This window comes from Diaphorina citri, unplaced genomic scaffold (genome assembly GCF_000475195.1).
Source record: "Diaphorina citri unplaced genomic scaffold, Diaci psyllid genome assembly version 1.1 scaffold1765, whole genome shotgun sequence".
Lineage (NCBI taxonomy): Eukaryota > Metazoa > Arthropoda > Insecta > Hemiptera > Psyllidae > Diaphorina > Diaphorina citri.
Window position 1 is genome coordinate 22,605 of NW_007379191.1, and position 16,002 is coordinate 38,606.

The 16,002-nt window shown below is 38.0% G+C and overlaps 2 protein-coding genes across 2 annotated transcripts in view; both read left to right on the forward strand.

The window, feature by feature from the left end:
• Window positions 1-16,002, forward strand: part of LOC103517151 (uncharacterized protein DDB_G0283357-like) — a 35,306-nt gene that overhangs the window by 16,939 nt on the left and 2,365 nt on the right. The window contains exons 3-8 of the mRNA XM_017447349.2: window positions 2,738-2,830; window positions 6,197-6,272; window positions 7,796-8,176; window positions 8,251-8,451; window positions 8,652-10,793; window positions 11,268-12,550. Of these exons, the coding sequence (XP_017302838.1) occupies window positions 2,738-2,830; window positions 6,197-6,272; window positions 7,796-8,176; window positions 8,251-8,451; window positions 8,652-10,793; window positions 11,268-12,517 (4,143 nt within the window). The 3' untranslated portion in view covers window positions 12,518-12,550. The remainder of the gene's footprint in view (window positions 1-2,737; window positions 2,831-6,196; window positions 6,273-7,795; window positions 8,177-8,250; window positions 8,452-8,651; window positions 10,794-11,267; window positions 12,551-16,002) is intronic.
• LOC108253423 (smoothelin-like protein 1) overlaps window positions 14,560-16,002 on the forward strand; it is an 11,290-nt gene continuing 9,847 nt past the window's right edge. Inside the window, exons 1-2 of the mRNA XM_026829358.1 lie at window positions 14,560-14,583; window positions 15,270-15,421. Of these exons, the coding sequence (XP_026685159.1) occupies window positions 14,560-14,583; window positions 15,270-15,421 (176 nt within the window). The remainder of the gene's footprint in view (window positions 14,584-15,269; window positions 15,422-16,002) is intronic.

The window sequence follows — 16,002 nt, forward strand, 5'->3', positions numbered from 1 at the left end:
GGAAGACAGGATAGGAGAAAGCCAGCCGTTCCGAGAACGAACCTTATCTGTCGCGGGTGCGATTCCCTCTCCGGGCGGGAAGCGCTAGAATCGCACCGCCGCGGGCGGAAATCGAACAAGCAACCTAGCGCTTACAAGGCAGACGCGCTACCAAGCTAACTAACTAGTCTGGCTGTATACGGTTGGTCCAGTGGTAACGCGCTTGCTTGCCATGCAGAAGGTCCCGGGTTCGAATCCCACCATCGACAAAAATTTGTACTCGTCAAGATTGGCCTAATAGCTAAGTCCTTATTTTCATAAGACACACAATGCTTTCGGTTCCCGCCCGAGCTTCGCCACTACAAAGGGTCCCAAATCACGTGACCCACACATCCGTAGATCTCTCTAACTAAAAAGAAAAAAAAATCGAATAATAATAAAATAATGTTTTAAATAATAATAGCTATAATAACAAACAATAAAATCACCCTTTACGCATGCGCCCGTGAAAATTCACGCTCGCTGTCGACTTGTCGAAATAGCACGCGAAAAACGAAGAGCGCTGAGGAGTAGGAACTCAAAAATAGAACCGAGAGTTCGAAACTTCGTCTTCTCGCCTATTTTGGGCACTTCGGTCGACGTAAATCACCCATATCGCCAGCTGTTGTTAGTGTGAGAGGCAGTTTTGTCAGAAAAAAAGTGTGGAAAAAAAATTGTGAATAAAATTTGTTTTTTGGGCGCCTGTTGATTTTCGTAAATTTTCGTTAATTTTTTTTTCTAAATTGAAGTAAAATTATAGCTAAAAAATCTGAAAAAGAAGTTTTCCCAATTAGTTTTTTGGACCCCTATTGTTTGACAGATATTTTGGTGTCTTCTAATTTTTGTGAAAAGGTTTTTCGGTCATTTAAAGTACCTAGTGGTAATTGTTCTCATTTTGTCCTTTTTGTAGCCGTGGTTGTTTTTGGTTGTTTGATTTTTAGCTTCGTGCTGCCGTCTGGTGCTTCTACTATTGAAAGGTATTGCTTTTTGTGCTTTTATTTCGATAATTTTTCGTAGGTAGGTAAATGTAAAAATTCAACCAACTCGTGTTTTGTCAGGCAATTTAGGTACTTAATTATTAAAAAAAAAAAAGAAAGAAATAAAATCTCCGGACATAATAATATGTCAAAATAATATTTTTCTGTGGTAAACGCGTTTTCTGTGGTACCACGTTTTCACGTTTTGTGGTACTACGTTTTAAGGAAACCACGTTTTCAGTGACTGCTTTGGTCCTGGCTCTTCTGCCAGCCGTTACTCTGGGACTAGAAACAGATGGGGTTTGAATCAGGCCAAATGGGTCCGGGAAAAAAAAAAACACACCACCACGAGTTTACCTAGAACAAACCTTATCTGTTTAGGGCTTTAGGGTAAAAGTAAAACTCGCCGCGGGCGGAAATCGAACAAGCAACCTAGCGCTTACAAGGCAGACGCGCTACCCTCAAAGCTAACTAGGCTGGCGCTGGCATCTTTGCTAGACTAATAACAAGGAAGCTAATAATAATAGTGCTTATTTATACTGCTCGCATAGGACTGAAAATTCCCTTTACTCCAGCAGTAGGCTACTACTATTATTGTGGTCAAATTCTCAAATTATATTGAGGAAAAAATTCCATACCTCCGCTGGGATTGAACCCACGCCCTCCTGTTTACCAGGCGAGCGCCTTGACCACTACACCACCGAGGTAGTTTTATTAGTGAATACTGTATGAAGATTGAACTCTTTTGTTTCAACATTTCATTGATGGTATTCTTTGTACCGACATTACTCCATTTCTAGTAAAGCTTTAATTACCTTTGCGTGTTTTTTGATGGCCACAGACATCATTAAACTTCCTTCCACCCTTACCCCTTACCTTCCCCTCCTTTACCCCTCCAAGGGTTTACCTTCCCCTCCTTTACCCCTCCAAGGGGTTCGCCTTCTCCTCCTTTACCCTGCCAAAGGATTCGTCTTCCCTCCTTTACCTCTCCAAGGGCTTACCTTCTTCTGATTTGCCCCTCTAAAGGATCTGTCCCGTCTACAAATGGGGGTAGCGGGATACCACTTTGATACACAGTTGAGGAGAGGGGGGTAAACTAGTTAAGGGGAGACCTCAACACGAAATATGTTTTGAGGTCATCGACCTTGACTTACAAGACAGGAGGTCATTGACCCTGTTATGTATTGAAGTTGCAATCAACTTTTTTGCTGCAAAAAGTTCTCCATGAGCTGGAAGATCACTTGATAATGGCTTACCTTATTTTATAGTTGACTAGGGTTCTTAGTTGGGGATTATTATTTACACCGACTCGAGTTTCGCCTCACTCGTAGGCTTCCCCGTAGGCATAATCCCCAACTAAGAACCCTAGTCAACTATATAAAATAAGGTAAGCCATTATCTAATTTGGGTGTCTAATATGAATCTAATTAATAATAATTCCCCTTCGTTCCAAGATCACTTGAAGCAAATTCACCATTTGGTTACTGCAAATGGTCTGGTTGCAAAATTAGAAGTAGGTACTCATTCAAAATAAATAAACGAATTTCTGCTTGTATGTACTACCAGACTTATTCTTTGTTTTCCCTTCCCTATTCTATTCCCTCCCTTCCCTTCCCTATTCCCTCTTCTATCATTCGTCTTCTCTTGATACCATATTCCATCACAAATTTCGTATATGTTTTTTTCTCATTTCTACCAAAACTTTATTTAATGAGTTGCAATTTGTTTCGTCTGATCCACAGGCCACCACAACAAGCGACCGCAGTGACTCTCGTCAGAAGTTAGACCTGTCCGACATCGAACTCATCTCTGACGAGGCCCAACTGAGGATATTGGTGAGTGATAGAATAGAATAGAATATACCTTGTTTATCCTGCCCGAATAGGACTGAAAAGTCCCTTTACCCCAGCAGTCTAAACAAGGTCTCGTATATTTGATGGGTTAAAAAATAACACATACAACTGATACAACTAACAATTCAGTAAAAAGACCTTGCTTAACTAGAAAAAGTGATGTGTGATTTATTTATGAAGTTTCGATTTATTAGTTTTTCGGTAGGTACAAATCTCTTAATCAAATAAATATTCAACAAATGGTTGGTATACCCATCCGTAAAAGCCGGAGCTTGTGCCACGGAAGGGGAACCTTGTGCCTTGTAAGGCGGATTTCACATCTGGACTGCAACTTGTAGTATACGGCAGTTTTCATGTTGATGGCTACATAGTCTTATGGGCCTGTTCACGCTTAAACTTCAAGTTCAAGTGTGAACAGGCCCATAAGACTATGTAGCCATCAACATGAAAACTGCCGTATGCAACAAGTTGCAGTCTAGATGTGTAATACTCGTATTAAGGTGCCAATACACTGTAGACTTTTTCGCTAGACTTGGTCTCGTAAGACCACTCTCTACAGAGTCTACCAAGTTCGTAGAGTAGTTTACTAAGATCATCGAGCGCTCTATACTCTCGGTAGAGCCCTTTATGACCTTAGTACACTACTCTACGAACTTGGCAGACTCCGTAGAGAATGGTCTCGCGAGACCAAGTCTAGCGAAAAAACCTGGTGTGCCTACAATTAAGAACATTAATTTTTCTGACATTAAGTTGCGTGAATATTTATCCAGTATGAACTTTTCCAAGTCACCTTTGAATATCAACTCCATACCCGGTGAACTAATCATGGGCATGATACACCCTAGGAATGTATGAACATAGCTGACTCAAAAACTCACCGTGTATGGACAAATGAAACTGTCAGAACACATTTGATTGTGTTCGAAACCCGCTCGACCCCATACAAAGATTCTTTCAGGAGTGTTGAAAAGTGAGTTGAATTTTTAAGGATCTGACTCTTTAACCTTTCTGACATGAGCTCTGACGTGACATGACGTGATGGTAGTGTGTTTCTTAAATGTTCGCGTACTAATTTACTTTATTTCCTGTTGAATTTCAGTAGTAATGGGTAAGGAACAATGTCAGCAGGCAGTCATTGTGAATAAAACTAACAAGCAGCATTTCAACGAATCCACTAATGTACTGAAAAACATCATTTCCCAACACCAGTACAATGACAATCATTCTCAAAACCAGTTCCCTAGTGACGATTCTACTTTCCGATCAATTGACACGAGTAATCTTCCATCCAACACATCCTATGTATATCCTACCCCAGTCAATCGACCCAATGTCACCGTACAACCTATGAACTATTCTGCTAGTTCATCACTACCCCAAACCTCATTTCAAAACTATACACCTTCGTCTCAAACACATAACTCTTATCAACAATATCCCTCACCTCACACATCAAGCTCACACTTTCAACAAAGTAAAGTGCAACCTGGTCAACAGTATCCAACATCATCAGCACAATCAAATTATCAAACTGATTCTCATAGATTCCCACCGTATAGAGATGGCAATTACAACTCCCCATCAATTCCTCAAACACATCTTCAACAGCAACCTTCCAATGTTGCTAAGACTCGTCCTAATTCTATGTACATGCATTCAGATGATTATAACCCCAATGTGAATTTTTCTAATAATCCGATAACTCTTTTGTTTCAACTTTTCATTGATGATATTCTTTATAGCGACCTTACTCCACTTCTCTCAAAGCTTTAATTACCCTAGCGTGTTTTTTGATGGCCACAGACATCATTAAACTTCCTTCCACCCCTACCCCTACCTTCCCCTCCTTTACCCCTCCAAGGGGTTCGCCTTCTCCTCCTTTACCCGTCCAAAGGATTCGTCTTCCCTCCTTTATCTCTCCAAGGGATTTACCTTCTCCTCCTTTACCCTGCCAAAGGATTCGTCTTCCCTCCTTTACCCCTCCAAGGGATTTACCTTCTCCTCCTTTCTTTACCCGTCCAAAGGATTCGTCTTCCCTCCTTTACCTCTCCAAGGGATTTACCTTCTCCTCCTTTACCTCTCCAAGGGATTTACCTTCTCCTCCTTTACCTCTCCAAGGGATTTACCTTCTCCTCCTTTACCCTGCCAAAGGATTCTCCTTCTCCTCTTTTACCTCTCCAAGGGTTTACCTTCTTCTGATTTGCCCCTCTAAAGGATCTACCCCGTCTACTAGTGGGGGTAGCCGGATAGCACTTTGATACATAGTTGAGGAGAGGGGGGTAAACTAGTTATAAGGGGAGACCTCAACACGAAATATGTTTTGAGGTCATCGACCTTGACCTACATGACAGGAGGTCATTGACCCTGTTATTAAAGTTGCAATCAACTTTTTCGCTGCAGAAAGTTCTCCATGTGTTGGAAGATCACTTGAAGCAAATTCACCATTTATTTGGTTACTGCAAATGGTCTGGTTGCTACTGGTCGCTAAATAACAAGTACTCATTCAAAATAAATAAATGAATTTCTGCTTGTATGTACTACCAGACTTAATCTTTGTTTTCCCTATTCTATTCCCTCCCTCCCCTTCCCTATTCCCTCTTCTATCATTCGTCTTCTCTTGATACCATATTCCATCACAAATTTCGTATATGTTTTTTCTCATTTCTACCAAAACTTTATTTAATGAGTTGCAATTTGTTTCGTCTGATCCACAGGCCACCACAACAAGCGACCGCAGTGACTTTCGTCAGAAGTTAGACCTGTCCGACATCGAACTCATCTCTGACGAGGCCCAACTGAGGATTTTGGTGAGTGATAGAATAGAATATACCTTGTTTATCCTGCCCGAATAGGACTGAAAAATCCCTTTACCCCAGGAGTCTAAACAAGGTCTCGTATATTTGATGGGTTAAAGAATAATACATACAACTAACAATTCATTTATGAAGTTCCCATTTATTAGTTTTTCGGTAGGTAAAAATCTTTTAATCGAATAAATATTCAACAAATGGTATACCCATCCGTAAAAGCCGGAGCTTGTGCCACGGATGGGGAACTTTGTGCCTTGTAATACTCGTATACTCTCGGTAGAGTGTTCTATGACCTGTGTACAGTTGTACACTACTCTACGAAATTGGCAGACTCCGTAGAGAATGGTCTCGCGAGACCGAGTCTAGCGAAAAAACCTGGCGTGCCTACAAAGATTCTTTCAGGAGTGTTGAAAAGTGAGTTGAATTTTTTAGGATCTGACTCTTTAACCTTTCTGACTTCTCCCGAGCTCTGACGTGACATGACGTGATTTCTTAAATGTTTGCGTACTAATTTACTTTATTTCCTGTTGAATTTCAGTTGGAAGCCTGTTCTGACTACGAAGGCAGACGACAGATAAGGGCCCGACTTCGTGACGTCATGGCTGAGAATAATGGTAAGTTTCAACCCCCGGGGTCATCCTCTGGAGGGCGGGGCATGTGGCCCGCCCATATTTCTATAACCTGAAATGAGAACTTGCATTTTGGGGTTGTCACACTCACGGAATGTTTAGAGCTACACGGATAGTCCAACATTTCCTTGTTTACTATTGTGTACTACAATTTACCTACTATTTTACTCTATTAAAAAAAAAATTGAAAATTCGCAATTCATTGATGAACTATCTATCACAGTTCAGAAAAAAAAAAATCAGAGCCCTCTTGATTATTATTATTAATCGCAAATTTCTTTGGAGGATATTTACAGCTAGATCGTACTGCAAATCGATAGTCCAGAAATTCCCTTGATTAATTTGCACCAAAGCTGTGTCCACACATGGTCGGCTATCTATATTTGGATACACCTTACCGAAGCACCTTACCTTACCTATATGAAATTGAAAAAAAAAAAAAGAAAAAAAAACACAAATGAAACACGGAAGTAATCTTGTGTCAAAAAAGTGAAAAAGAACGAAATTCAATGTTGCCAAGAGTCACAAGGTAACACAGAACTACGAATTTCAATTAAATGTGACGAAAAACATGCCAAATTTGGCAACATTCACATTAGTAAACAAAGGCTTCAAGGTCAACCTGTATTTATTTTGCAATAAATTCAAAAATGGGGAATCTTTGTCAAGCAAATTTTTTTCTATAAAAATTCTTTTGAAATTCTTTTCTATGATATCCAGGCAAAATCTATAACCCTTCTAGGTGAAATTCCTCTATTATGGACGCTCTTGTTTATTTGTTCATTCATCAACATTGCAACCCCGCTTCTCTTAGTTCTTAACAAAGTTCCGTCGGACTGCCATAAAATCTTTACCAGATCAGGACCGACAGTCTGTTCTTGGCATCAAAGTTTACCATCTTGTTAATATCTGTGTGGAAACTTGATAGGACTTGGCCTGGCGCACTGCCGCACCGCGTGCGTTCAGATGACTCTAAACGTAGAAACACACTACCATCGCGTCACGTAACGTGAAGTCATGGGGTGTGAGAAAGATGTAGTTCAAAGTTTTCCCATAATATTGTAGTAATTCGTTCAGGACAGCCGTGTGTTTCTACCTTTACAGTAGAAAATCACCAAAGGATTAATCAAATGAGCACATGGGAATGGGAAATTTGAAAGCTCTCCTTCTCCAATCAATCTTGTGAGAAGACGACTTTACTTTTGGATAACCAATCACCAATGATCACGTTTCCACACAGTATTCCACTGTTTCTGTCTAGCTCTAATCTTCTTTCTCCGTTTCTTTCCATTCTTCTCTCAACCTTGAATTCAGAATAGATTTAAGATTTTCATTATAAAAACACTGACTTCATATTTATTTATTTTTGGGTATAAAACGAACGGACACACGAGTAATACTCGTTTGGAGAAAAAAATTGGCAAGGGTCAAAATTTTAAATCCGTTCATGATGTTATATTCAACCCGATGCTCTTATTTCTCGTTCTGATAACTCTTATGTCACACAGACTCCACAGCGATGACAGCAAAAGGCGTTTATCTTGGTGAAAACGACGACAGTGATGAGGATGATGTTAAAGTCATCAATGATTCTGGAACCGAATCTAGCGAAGATCAGATCGAAACTAGTAGACCCGTTGATAAACAATTCAGTAGCGACAAAAACGAAAACAAAGAGAAAGAATTAATGACAGAAGTACAGATAACATTAGCCAGACTGGAAAACGAACTAAGTAAAACCAATAACAAAGACAATGTACAGGGATTAATGAATAAGCTAAAATCTTTTCTGAATGTGAAAAACACTAACGAAAGCAATGAACAAACTATACCAACACCACCCCCCAGAAAATATCACAAAAATCGGCACTCCATAGCTGGAACACAAGATCTGAACAAACTATACCAACACCACCCCCCAGAAAATATCACAAAAATCGGCACTCCATAGCTGGAACACAAGATGACATGGGGAGTGTCAGAGGTTTTCTTGATCAATGTGATGACCACGTCAGTCCGGTTAGAACTAACAATGTAGGAATAAAGAATCAACCAAACACACTTGTAAACAATTTACAAAATGACGTCCAACAATATAATAAACAATCCGCGAATTTAAATAATAGTATTAACAATAACAAAAATGTAATACACTTTCAAAAAGATATTCTTGGGGGAGTTTCAGAAGTTTTCTTGATCAATGTGATGACCACGTCAGTCCGGTTAGAACTAACAATGTAGGAATAAAGAATCAAACAAATACAGTAAACAATTTACAAAATGAAGTCCAACAATATAATAAACAATCCGCGAATTTAAATAATAGTATTAACAATAACAAAAATGTAATACACTTTCAAAAAGATATTCTTGATAGCAATAGAACAACTAATAACGTAGGAAAACAGCAAAGTATACTGAAACAAAGAAGTGTAGACAGCAGTAAAAACGAAAATGCTAAGCAGTTTCAAAAACAATCGAGTTTAGACAATAGCTATATTAATAATAGTGTTATGTCCCCCAGACTAGACCAATCCAATGATATAGTTCATATTGAAAATCCCAACGTCAAAAACTACAAAAGTGTGAATTATAGTCCTGATGTTTATACGGTTGAATCTAATGAACCAGGTATAAAGCCACTAGTAGCAACATTAACACTCCGGGAAACAAATCAAATGGTAGATGATGCTGAAGATGGTGATATTTCCAGTGATGATGACGAAAATAACGGAGGAAATAACATACGGAATGCAAGGAAATTACTCAAGTTTGCTAAAAATGAAATGAAATCGAAACAGTTGATTCGAAGCAACAAAAAGATTAAAATGAAAAGATCCAATACGATAGATATTCCAAAGAATATGAAATATTATTCCTCAGGCGATGAGCTCACTAATGAGGACAGGTTGAAAAACAAAACACCAACGTTTGTACCTAAAACAGAAAACGATTTCAAATTTTTAGCCTTTCTCAAAAAGAACAACACCGAAGATACGAAATGTTATAACTCTGCTGCCAGAGGTGGTGCACATTGGAGCAATCGCTTCAGCTGCATTAAAACAACATTTGAAAACGCTGAGAAACAAAATGTACCTGCAGTTCAACCTAAAAAATCTCAAGCTAAACTATTTTGGCAAAAAAGTGAAGAGAAGATGAATCAGAATAATAGACTACCTTGGATGAGCAATGAAGAGCATAGCAATGTAGTGACAGGATCACTCGTTGTCCAAACAAAACCTACACAAAACTTTACACACGCTATCAAATCTCCCTTCCAAGCAGTCAACAAAGTAGAATCTATACCACAAACTAAAACATCTTACACAGGAACTGTTAAACAAATGGCAAGTGAAAAGTTCAACAAGATTGAAAATATCAACATGGAACCTAAATCTGTAGGAGTAAAAAATGTGAACTCAAAGATCAACAATTTTGAGAACAATCTAAACCCTAACGAATACAACAATGCTCATGATAGACAATCCGATTCACATAGGACATTTGCATCAACTAGTACAACTACACATCGTAATTTTGTTCCACAACAAACCAATTTCAAACCAATCCCTCAGAAACCAGATGTACCCCAAAACTACAAACCAATTGTACAACCAGTTTATCCGTACCCTAAACCGCAGGCCCCAGCCCATTCAAATGGTCAACCAACTCAGTTTATAAAGAAACAATTTCCTGAACCTCAATATCAAAAACCTATTCCCAAAGTCATGTCTCCTCAGCAAGGACTAAATGCATACAGAGAACATTCATTGTATGATTCACCTTCTAGGGATTATCACGATAATTCAGGGATTTTCTCTCCATATCAGGAACATACCTCAGGATATAATGAAAATCCTCGAAACTTCCAAATACAAAACGACCAAGCTGGATTTTACGAAAGTCAAATCTCACCGTACGAGCCCAGTGTTGTAGAAATTCACAAGTCTCCCCTTTGCACCAAAAATGGTTCACACTTTACCCCCATCTCCCCTGCAGTTGTAGATAACATTTCTTATGAACCGCAAACTGTAGCTGTGAGTAGAGTAATGGGTAAGGAACAATGTCAGCAGGCAGTCATTGTAAATAAAACTAACAAGCAGCATTTCAACGAATCCACTAATGTACTGAAAAACATCATTTCCCAACACCAGTACAATGACAATCATTCTCAAAACCAGTTCCCTAGTGACGATTCTACTTTCCGATCAATTGACACGAGTAATCTTCCATCCAACACATCCTATGTATATCCTACCCCAGTCAATCGACCCAATGTCACCGTACAACCTATGAACTATTCTGCTAGTTCATCACTACCCCAAACCTCATTTCAAAACTATACACCTTCGTCTCAAACACATAACTCTTATCAACAATATCCCTCACCTCACACATCAAGCTCACACTTTCAACAAAGTAAAGTGCAACCTGGTCAACAGTATCCAACATCATCAGCACAATCAAATTATCAAACTGATTCTCATAGATTCCCACCGTATAGAGATGGCGTGATGTGTGATTTATTTATGAAGTTTCCATTTATTAGTTTTTCGGTAGGTACAAATCTCTTAATCGAATAAATATTCAACAAATGGTTGGTATACCCATCCGTAAAAGCCGGAGCTTGTGCTACGGATGGGGAACCTTGTGCCTTGTAATACAAATGAAACTGTCAGAAGACATTTGATTGTGTTCGAAACCCGCTAGACCCCATACAAAGATTCTTTCAGGAGTGTTGAAAAGTGAGTTGAATTTTCTAGGATCTGACTCTTTAACCTTTCTGACTTCTCATGAGCTCTGACGTGACATGACGTGATGGTAGTGTGTTTCTTAAATGTTCGCGTACTAATTTACTTTATTTCCTGTTGAATTTCAGTTGGAAGCCTGTTCTGACTACGAAGGCAGACGACAGATAAGGGCCCGACTTCACACAATCAAATTATCAAACTGATTCTCATAGATTCCAACCGTATAGAGATGGCAATTACAACTCCCCATCAATTCCTCAAACACATCTTCAACAGCAATCTTCCAATGTTGCTAAGACTCGTCCTAATTCTATGTACATGCATTCAGATGATTATAACCCCAATGTGAATTTTTCTAATAATCCGATCTATTCTTCAAACAATGCACCGTACGCATTGACTGGCTCGAAATCTTCATCCTCAGTTTATCCTTCATCTGTAATATCCCCAGTGAGTTATCCTTACAGAAACCATACTTCAAATGTTCCTCAAGAGCGGAATTATCAGTCCATTCCTTCAGACCAATTCGTTGACTCTCGACACAAACTTGTCGCTAACAGTATAACATCCTTTGAGCGAGCTACGTCTCAACCTCCTCCTCCTAGAAACAACCCAGCTATCATTAGCAATGCGCCTGCCAATGTCAACAAAACTAATTCCAAACCTTCAGGAGGTGACAGTAAAATTTCCTACATGAATTATATCTCACAAATTTCTCCTCAAACAATGCAAAATAAATTGCACTATAGCCCAGGTAGGAAAAGCATTTCTCCGACCTACCATCATAACCTTGGCTACGGGGAATTATCACAAAGCTCCACACAAAGTTCCATTTCCGATAATTCTCCAATCAACAAATTGAATTCTCCCCATATGAATTTGTCAACACCTTCATCACCTCAATTCCCTGCTCCACCGATACTGACCAAAACACCACAGCTTAAAATATCGTCGAAAACGGCATTTGTTCCTGTTAAACCATTTCATCAATCGCTTGCCACGCCTTCGATACCAAAACAACATTTGAAATTGCCACCAAGCTCACCAAATGCAAACAGTATGTCGCCGAGTGCAGGCTTTGTGTCACCACCAGCATCATCACCGAAAATGCCATCTGTCCTCCAAAAATCAGAATCCTGGCACCAAATGGTTTTAGACCGCATGGCACCAAAGAAATCCAGCCCAATACCAGCTGGACCAGGCAAACTTTTACCAAAAGCCAAATCATCGCATTCGTTGAGTTTTGCGAAACAATTTGAAGCTGCCATTCCGGATACGATCGAGAAAAAGAAAACTGTGGAAGCTTATTTGAATACGGAAGGTAGTAAAAAAGAAATCAACAAGTACAACTTCAAACAGTTCAAGAAAACCAAAACCAGCAAGAGTTCTAGCACCGCTAGTAAATCTGTTGTACCCCTGAGTGATAACTTGGACAATGTAGATGAGGCATTTGATAGCTTGTTCCTTGAGAGTAAATAAAACCAAATATTGAATTATGACACATGTAGTAATTTAGGTGTTTCCTATCTAACCAGATATACGTACATGTAGGTATGTATCAACTTTTTATGTATCAAAAAACTATTTCTCTCATGTATGAACTGTATTAACGGATTAACTGGATTCATATACTTAACTTTATTAACTAGCAACCCAAATAATACATTATTTCATGTTGTTTTGATTTTTATGATTATTATATTTTATTTTAAGTAATTCATTATTTATTAGTCTTATTCTCTTATTGCCTGTATTATTTTAAGTGGTGGGTAATCTCTCTGTGGATATGGTATCAAATAAATCTGTAGGATTAGAAAGGAATTTTTACATATTATTTTTTGAGAACTTGGGTTTTAAAACATTATTTACGGAATTATTACCTATAATTTTTTTTCTAAAGGCTCATCATCACAGGGATTTTCCCTAAGTAATTCTCCTCTTTGCTTTCCATTTCCGCAGAACGTCCAAATAGACAACTTTTCCACCTCGTGGAACGACGGCATGGCGTTTTGCGCTCTCATCCATCATTTCTACCCACACGCCTTCGACTTTGACAAGCTTTCCCCTCAACAACGCCGACATAACTTCGAACTTGCCTTCCGAGTAGCAGAGTAAGTATAGAAAACTACAATAGAATGGAAAATAGGTAGGTGCCTAGTGTTTAGTATGGAAGACACGGATTTCAAGATTTCAGACTGAACATTTATTGTAACAAATCATCTGGCCAAAACTACCAAACACCTAGAAAAACTTTTGTGAGTTCTTTTGTGTTTGGGAAACAATTTTTCCGTTTTTCAAAATTTCTAATGCGTTTTTCTTTTTTGCCAACTAATTGAGTTTTTAACTTCACCTGTTTTGATTTTTTTTTAATGGGTTTGACTCTTTTTGTGTTAAATGTTCTTAATTGTTTGACAGATTTTGTTAATTGTGTTGTGTGTAGTTTGTTTCTGTTGTTTTTACATGCTTTTTTTTATTAGATTAGTAACTTGTTTGTTCCATTATCTACCTACTACAGTTTGTTTGATAATGTTACCCGTTACATTCTTCCTTCTCTTTAGGTATATCGAATCTATTATCGTATTTTTCCAAGTGATATTTTCGTTATTAAAAATACTACTTGTGAAAATGAGCCCATTTCTTTTAAATGATAAAACAAATATTCAACAAAACTAACTAATATTTTCATCAAAAGCCTTTGTCGGTTTAAAGTTGATTAAATGAATGAGTGATAGAATTATTCTAAATCATTAATAATTTCCCAAATTTCATTATAAACCTATAAAATCCATCAAATTATTTAATAAAATTTTACTTTTAATGTTGATAACTATTGTGCCATTGCCTACTATTTTGACTAACGTTTTATGAATTCAATTAAAAATTACTTGTACATAAATATTTCCAGTTTTCTTTGAAATAATTTAAACCCAATTTCATTGTCTAATAATGTATCTGTACTTCCTGCCATTAAAACTTTGAAAATAGTTTCAATAGTTTTTAGTTTATCAAATTTTATTTTGCTTATGGCAAATACTCTTTGTTTGAGGTTGATTCTTTTCCCTAATATTGTACTAGTGTTAGTTACATTGCCAATTTGCCTCCTGAAAAATGTACAGATTATTATGAACCAAAGTTGTCCAATGGCCATTCTATGTACTCGTATTGTAGGTACTAGTGTTAGTTACATTGCCAATTTGCCTCCTGAAAAATGTACAGATTATTATGAACCAAAGTTGTCCAATGGCCATTCTATGTATTATTAGATGCTAGTACTATAGGTACCCTTGTTTTATTTATTGTTTTGCCTTCAGTGTGTGTGATGAAATACTTGGATCTCGTGCAAACCAAGTGTTTATCTAGGATCTAGGTACTTTATCTTTTGTGTAGCCATTTTTTAAAAATGGAGGACATTGATATTGACAATATCATCTCTGTTATATTATCTTTTTAAAACATTTCTGTTTCATTGTGCATTGCTGTTACAGGTACTTCGGAGACCTCGAGTGCAGTGACAACTACCAATGGAAACGTCACCAAAACTGAGGGTAATAATAATAATAATAATAATTAGCTGATGTTCATTGTGTTCGTTTTATCCATTGGTTACTTTGAAACTGGCATGAACTAACATAGGTGATTACCAGATGAGGCTGATGAGGTGTAATTCCCTTGCGGGAAACTTTTAGGGAAACGGTTCTCTTTTGGAAACTGAAATAGCGCCACAGGAATCGTTTTCGTTTCCGAATGTTTCCCCAATGGAAAATGCACCTTTTAGGTGTTTCCTATCTAACCAGATATACGTACATGTAGGTATGTATCAACTTTTTATGTATCAAAAAACTATTTCTCTCATGTATGAACTGTATTAACGGATTAACTGGATTCATATACTTAACTTTATTAACTAGCAACCCAAATAATACATTATTTCATGTTGTTTTGATTTTTATGATTATTATATTTTATTTTAAGTAATTCATTATTTATTAGTCTTATTCTCTTATTGCCTGTATTATTTTAATTTAAGTGCTGGGTAATTTCTCTGTGGATATGGTATCAAATAAACCTGTAGGATTAGAAAGGAATTTTCAAGTACATGTTTTTTAAAAACTTGGGTTTTAAAACATTATTTACGGAATTATTACCTATATATTTTTTTTTCTAAAGGCTCATCATCACATTTTCCCTAGGGATTTTCCCTGATTCTCCTCTTTGCTTTCCATTTCCGCAGAACGTCCAAATAGACAACTTTTCCACCTCGTGGAACGACGGAATGGCGTTTTGCGCTCTCATCCATCATTTCTACCCACACGCCTTCGACTTTGACAAGCTCTCCCCTCAACAACGCCGACATAACTTCGAACTTGCCTTCCGAGTAGCAGAGTAAGTATAGAAAACTACAATAGAATGGAAAATAGGTAGGTGCCTAGAACTTGGAAAAAAGAGGTTTCGTAGAGGGAACTGTAATATCAGCGAAAAAAAAAAAGGGTCTGGCTAGGGGACGTTAAACAGAGAGAAGACTAGCGTCTGGCTGTGGGACTATAAACAGGGAGGAGAACAGCTAACCCTAACCAGCCTAGCAAGCTGGCAGTTCCTCAAAGGGTTCTCTCTGCTTTTAAAGACCAAGCACAAGTCCTCACGATGGTTGACTGCGGTTCAGGACGAGCCAGCCAATTTAACATGGCTAGAGCTAGAGACCATCACCACGGTGTATAGCAGATACAAAAAGACATCTTTTCTTTATTCTGCTATCGCCATTCGGCGAAAGCTAAAGCCGCTACAACAACAACAACACACACTTTTTTTTCCAAACTACACAAAATGTCCTTGTAGGCAATGTAATTTAAAACGAGAGCGTTCCTACTACACACGACATGATTTTTTTTCCCGAACTACACAAAACGTCCTTGTAGGCAATGTAATTTAAACGAGAGCGTTCCCACTACACACGACACGATTTTTTT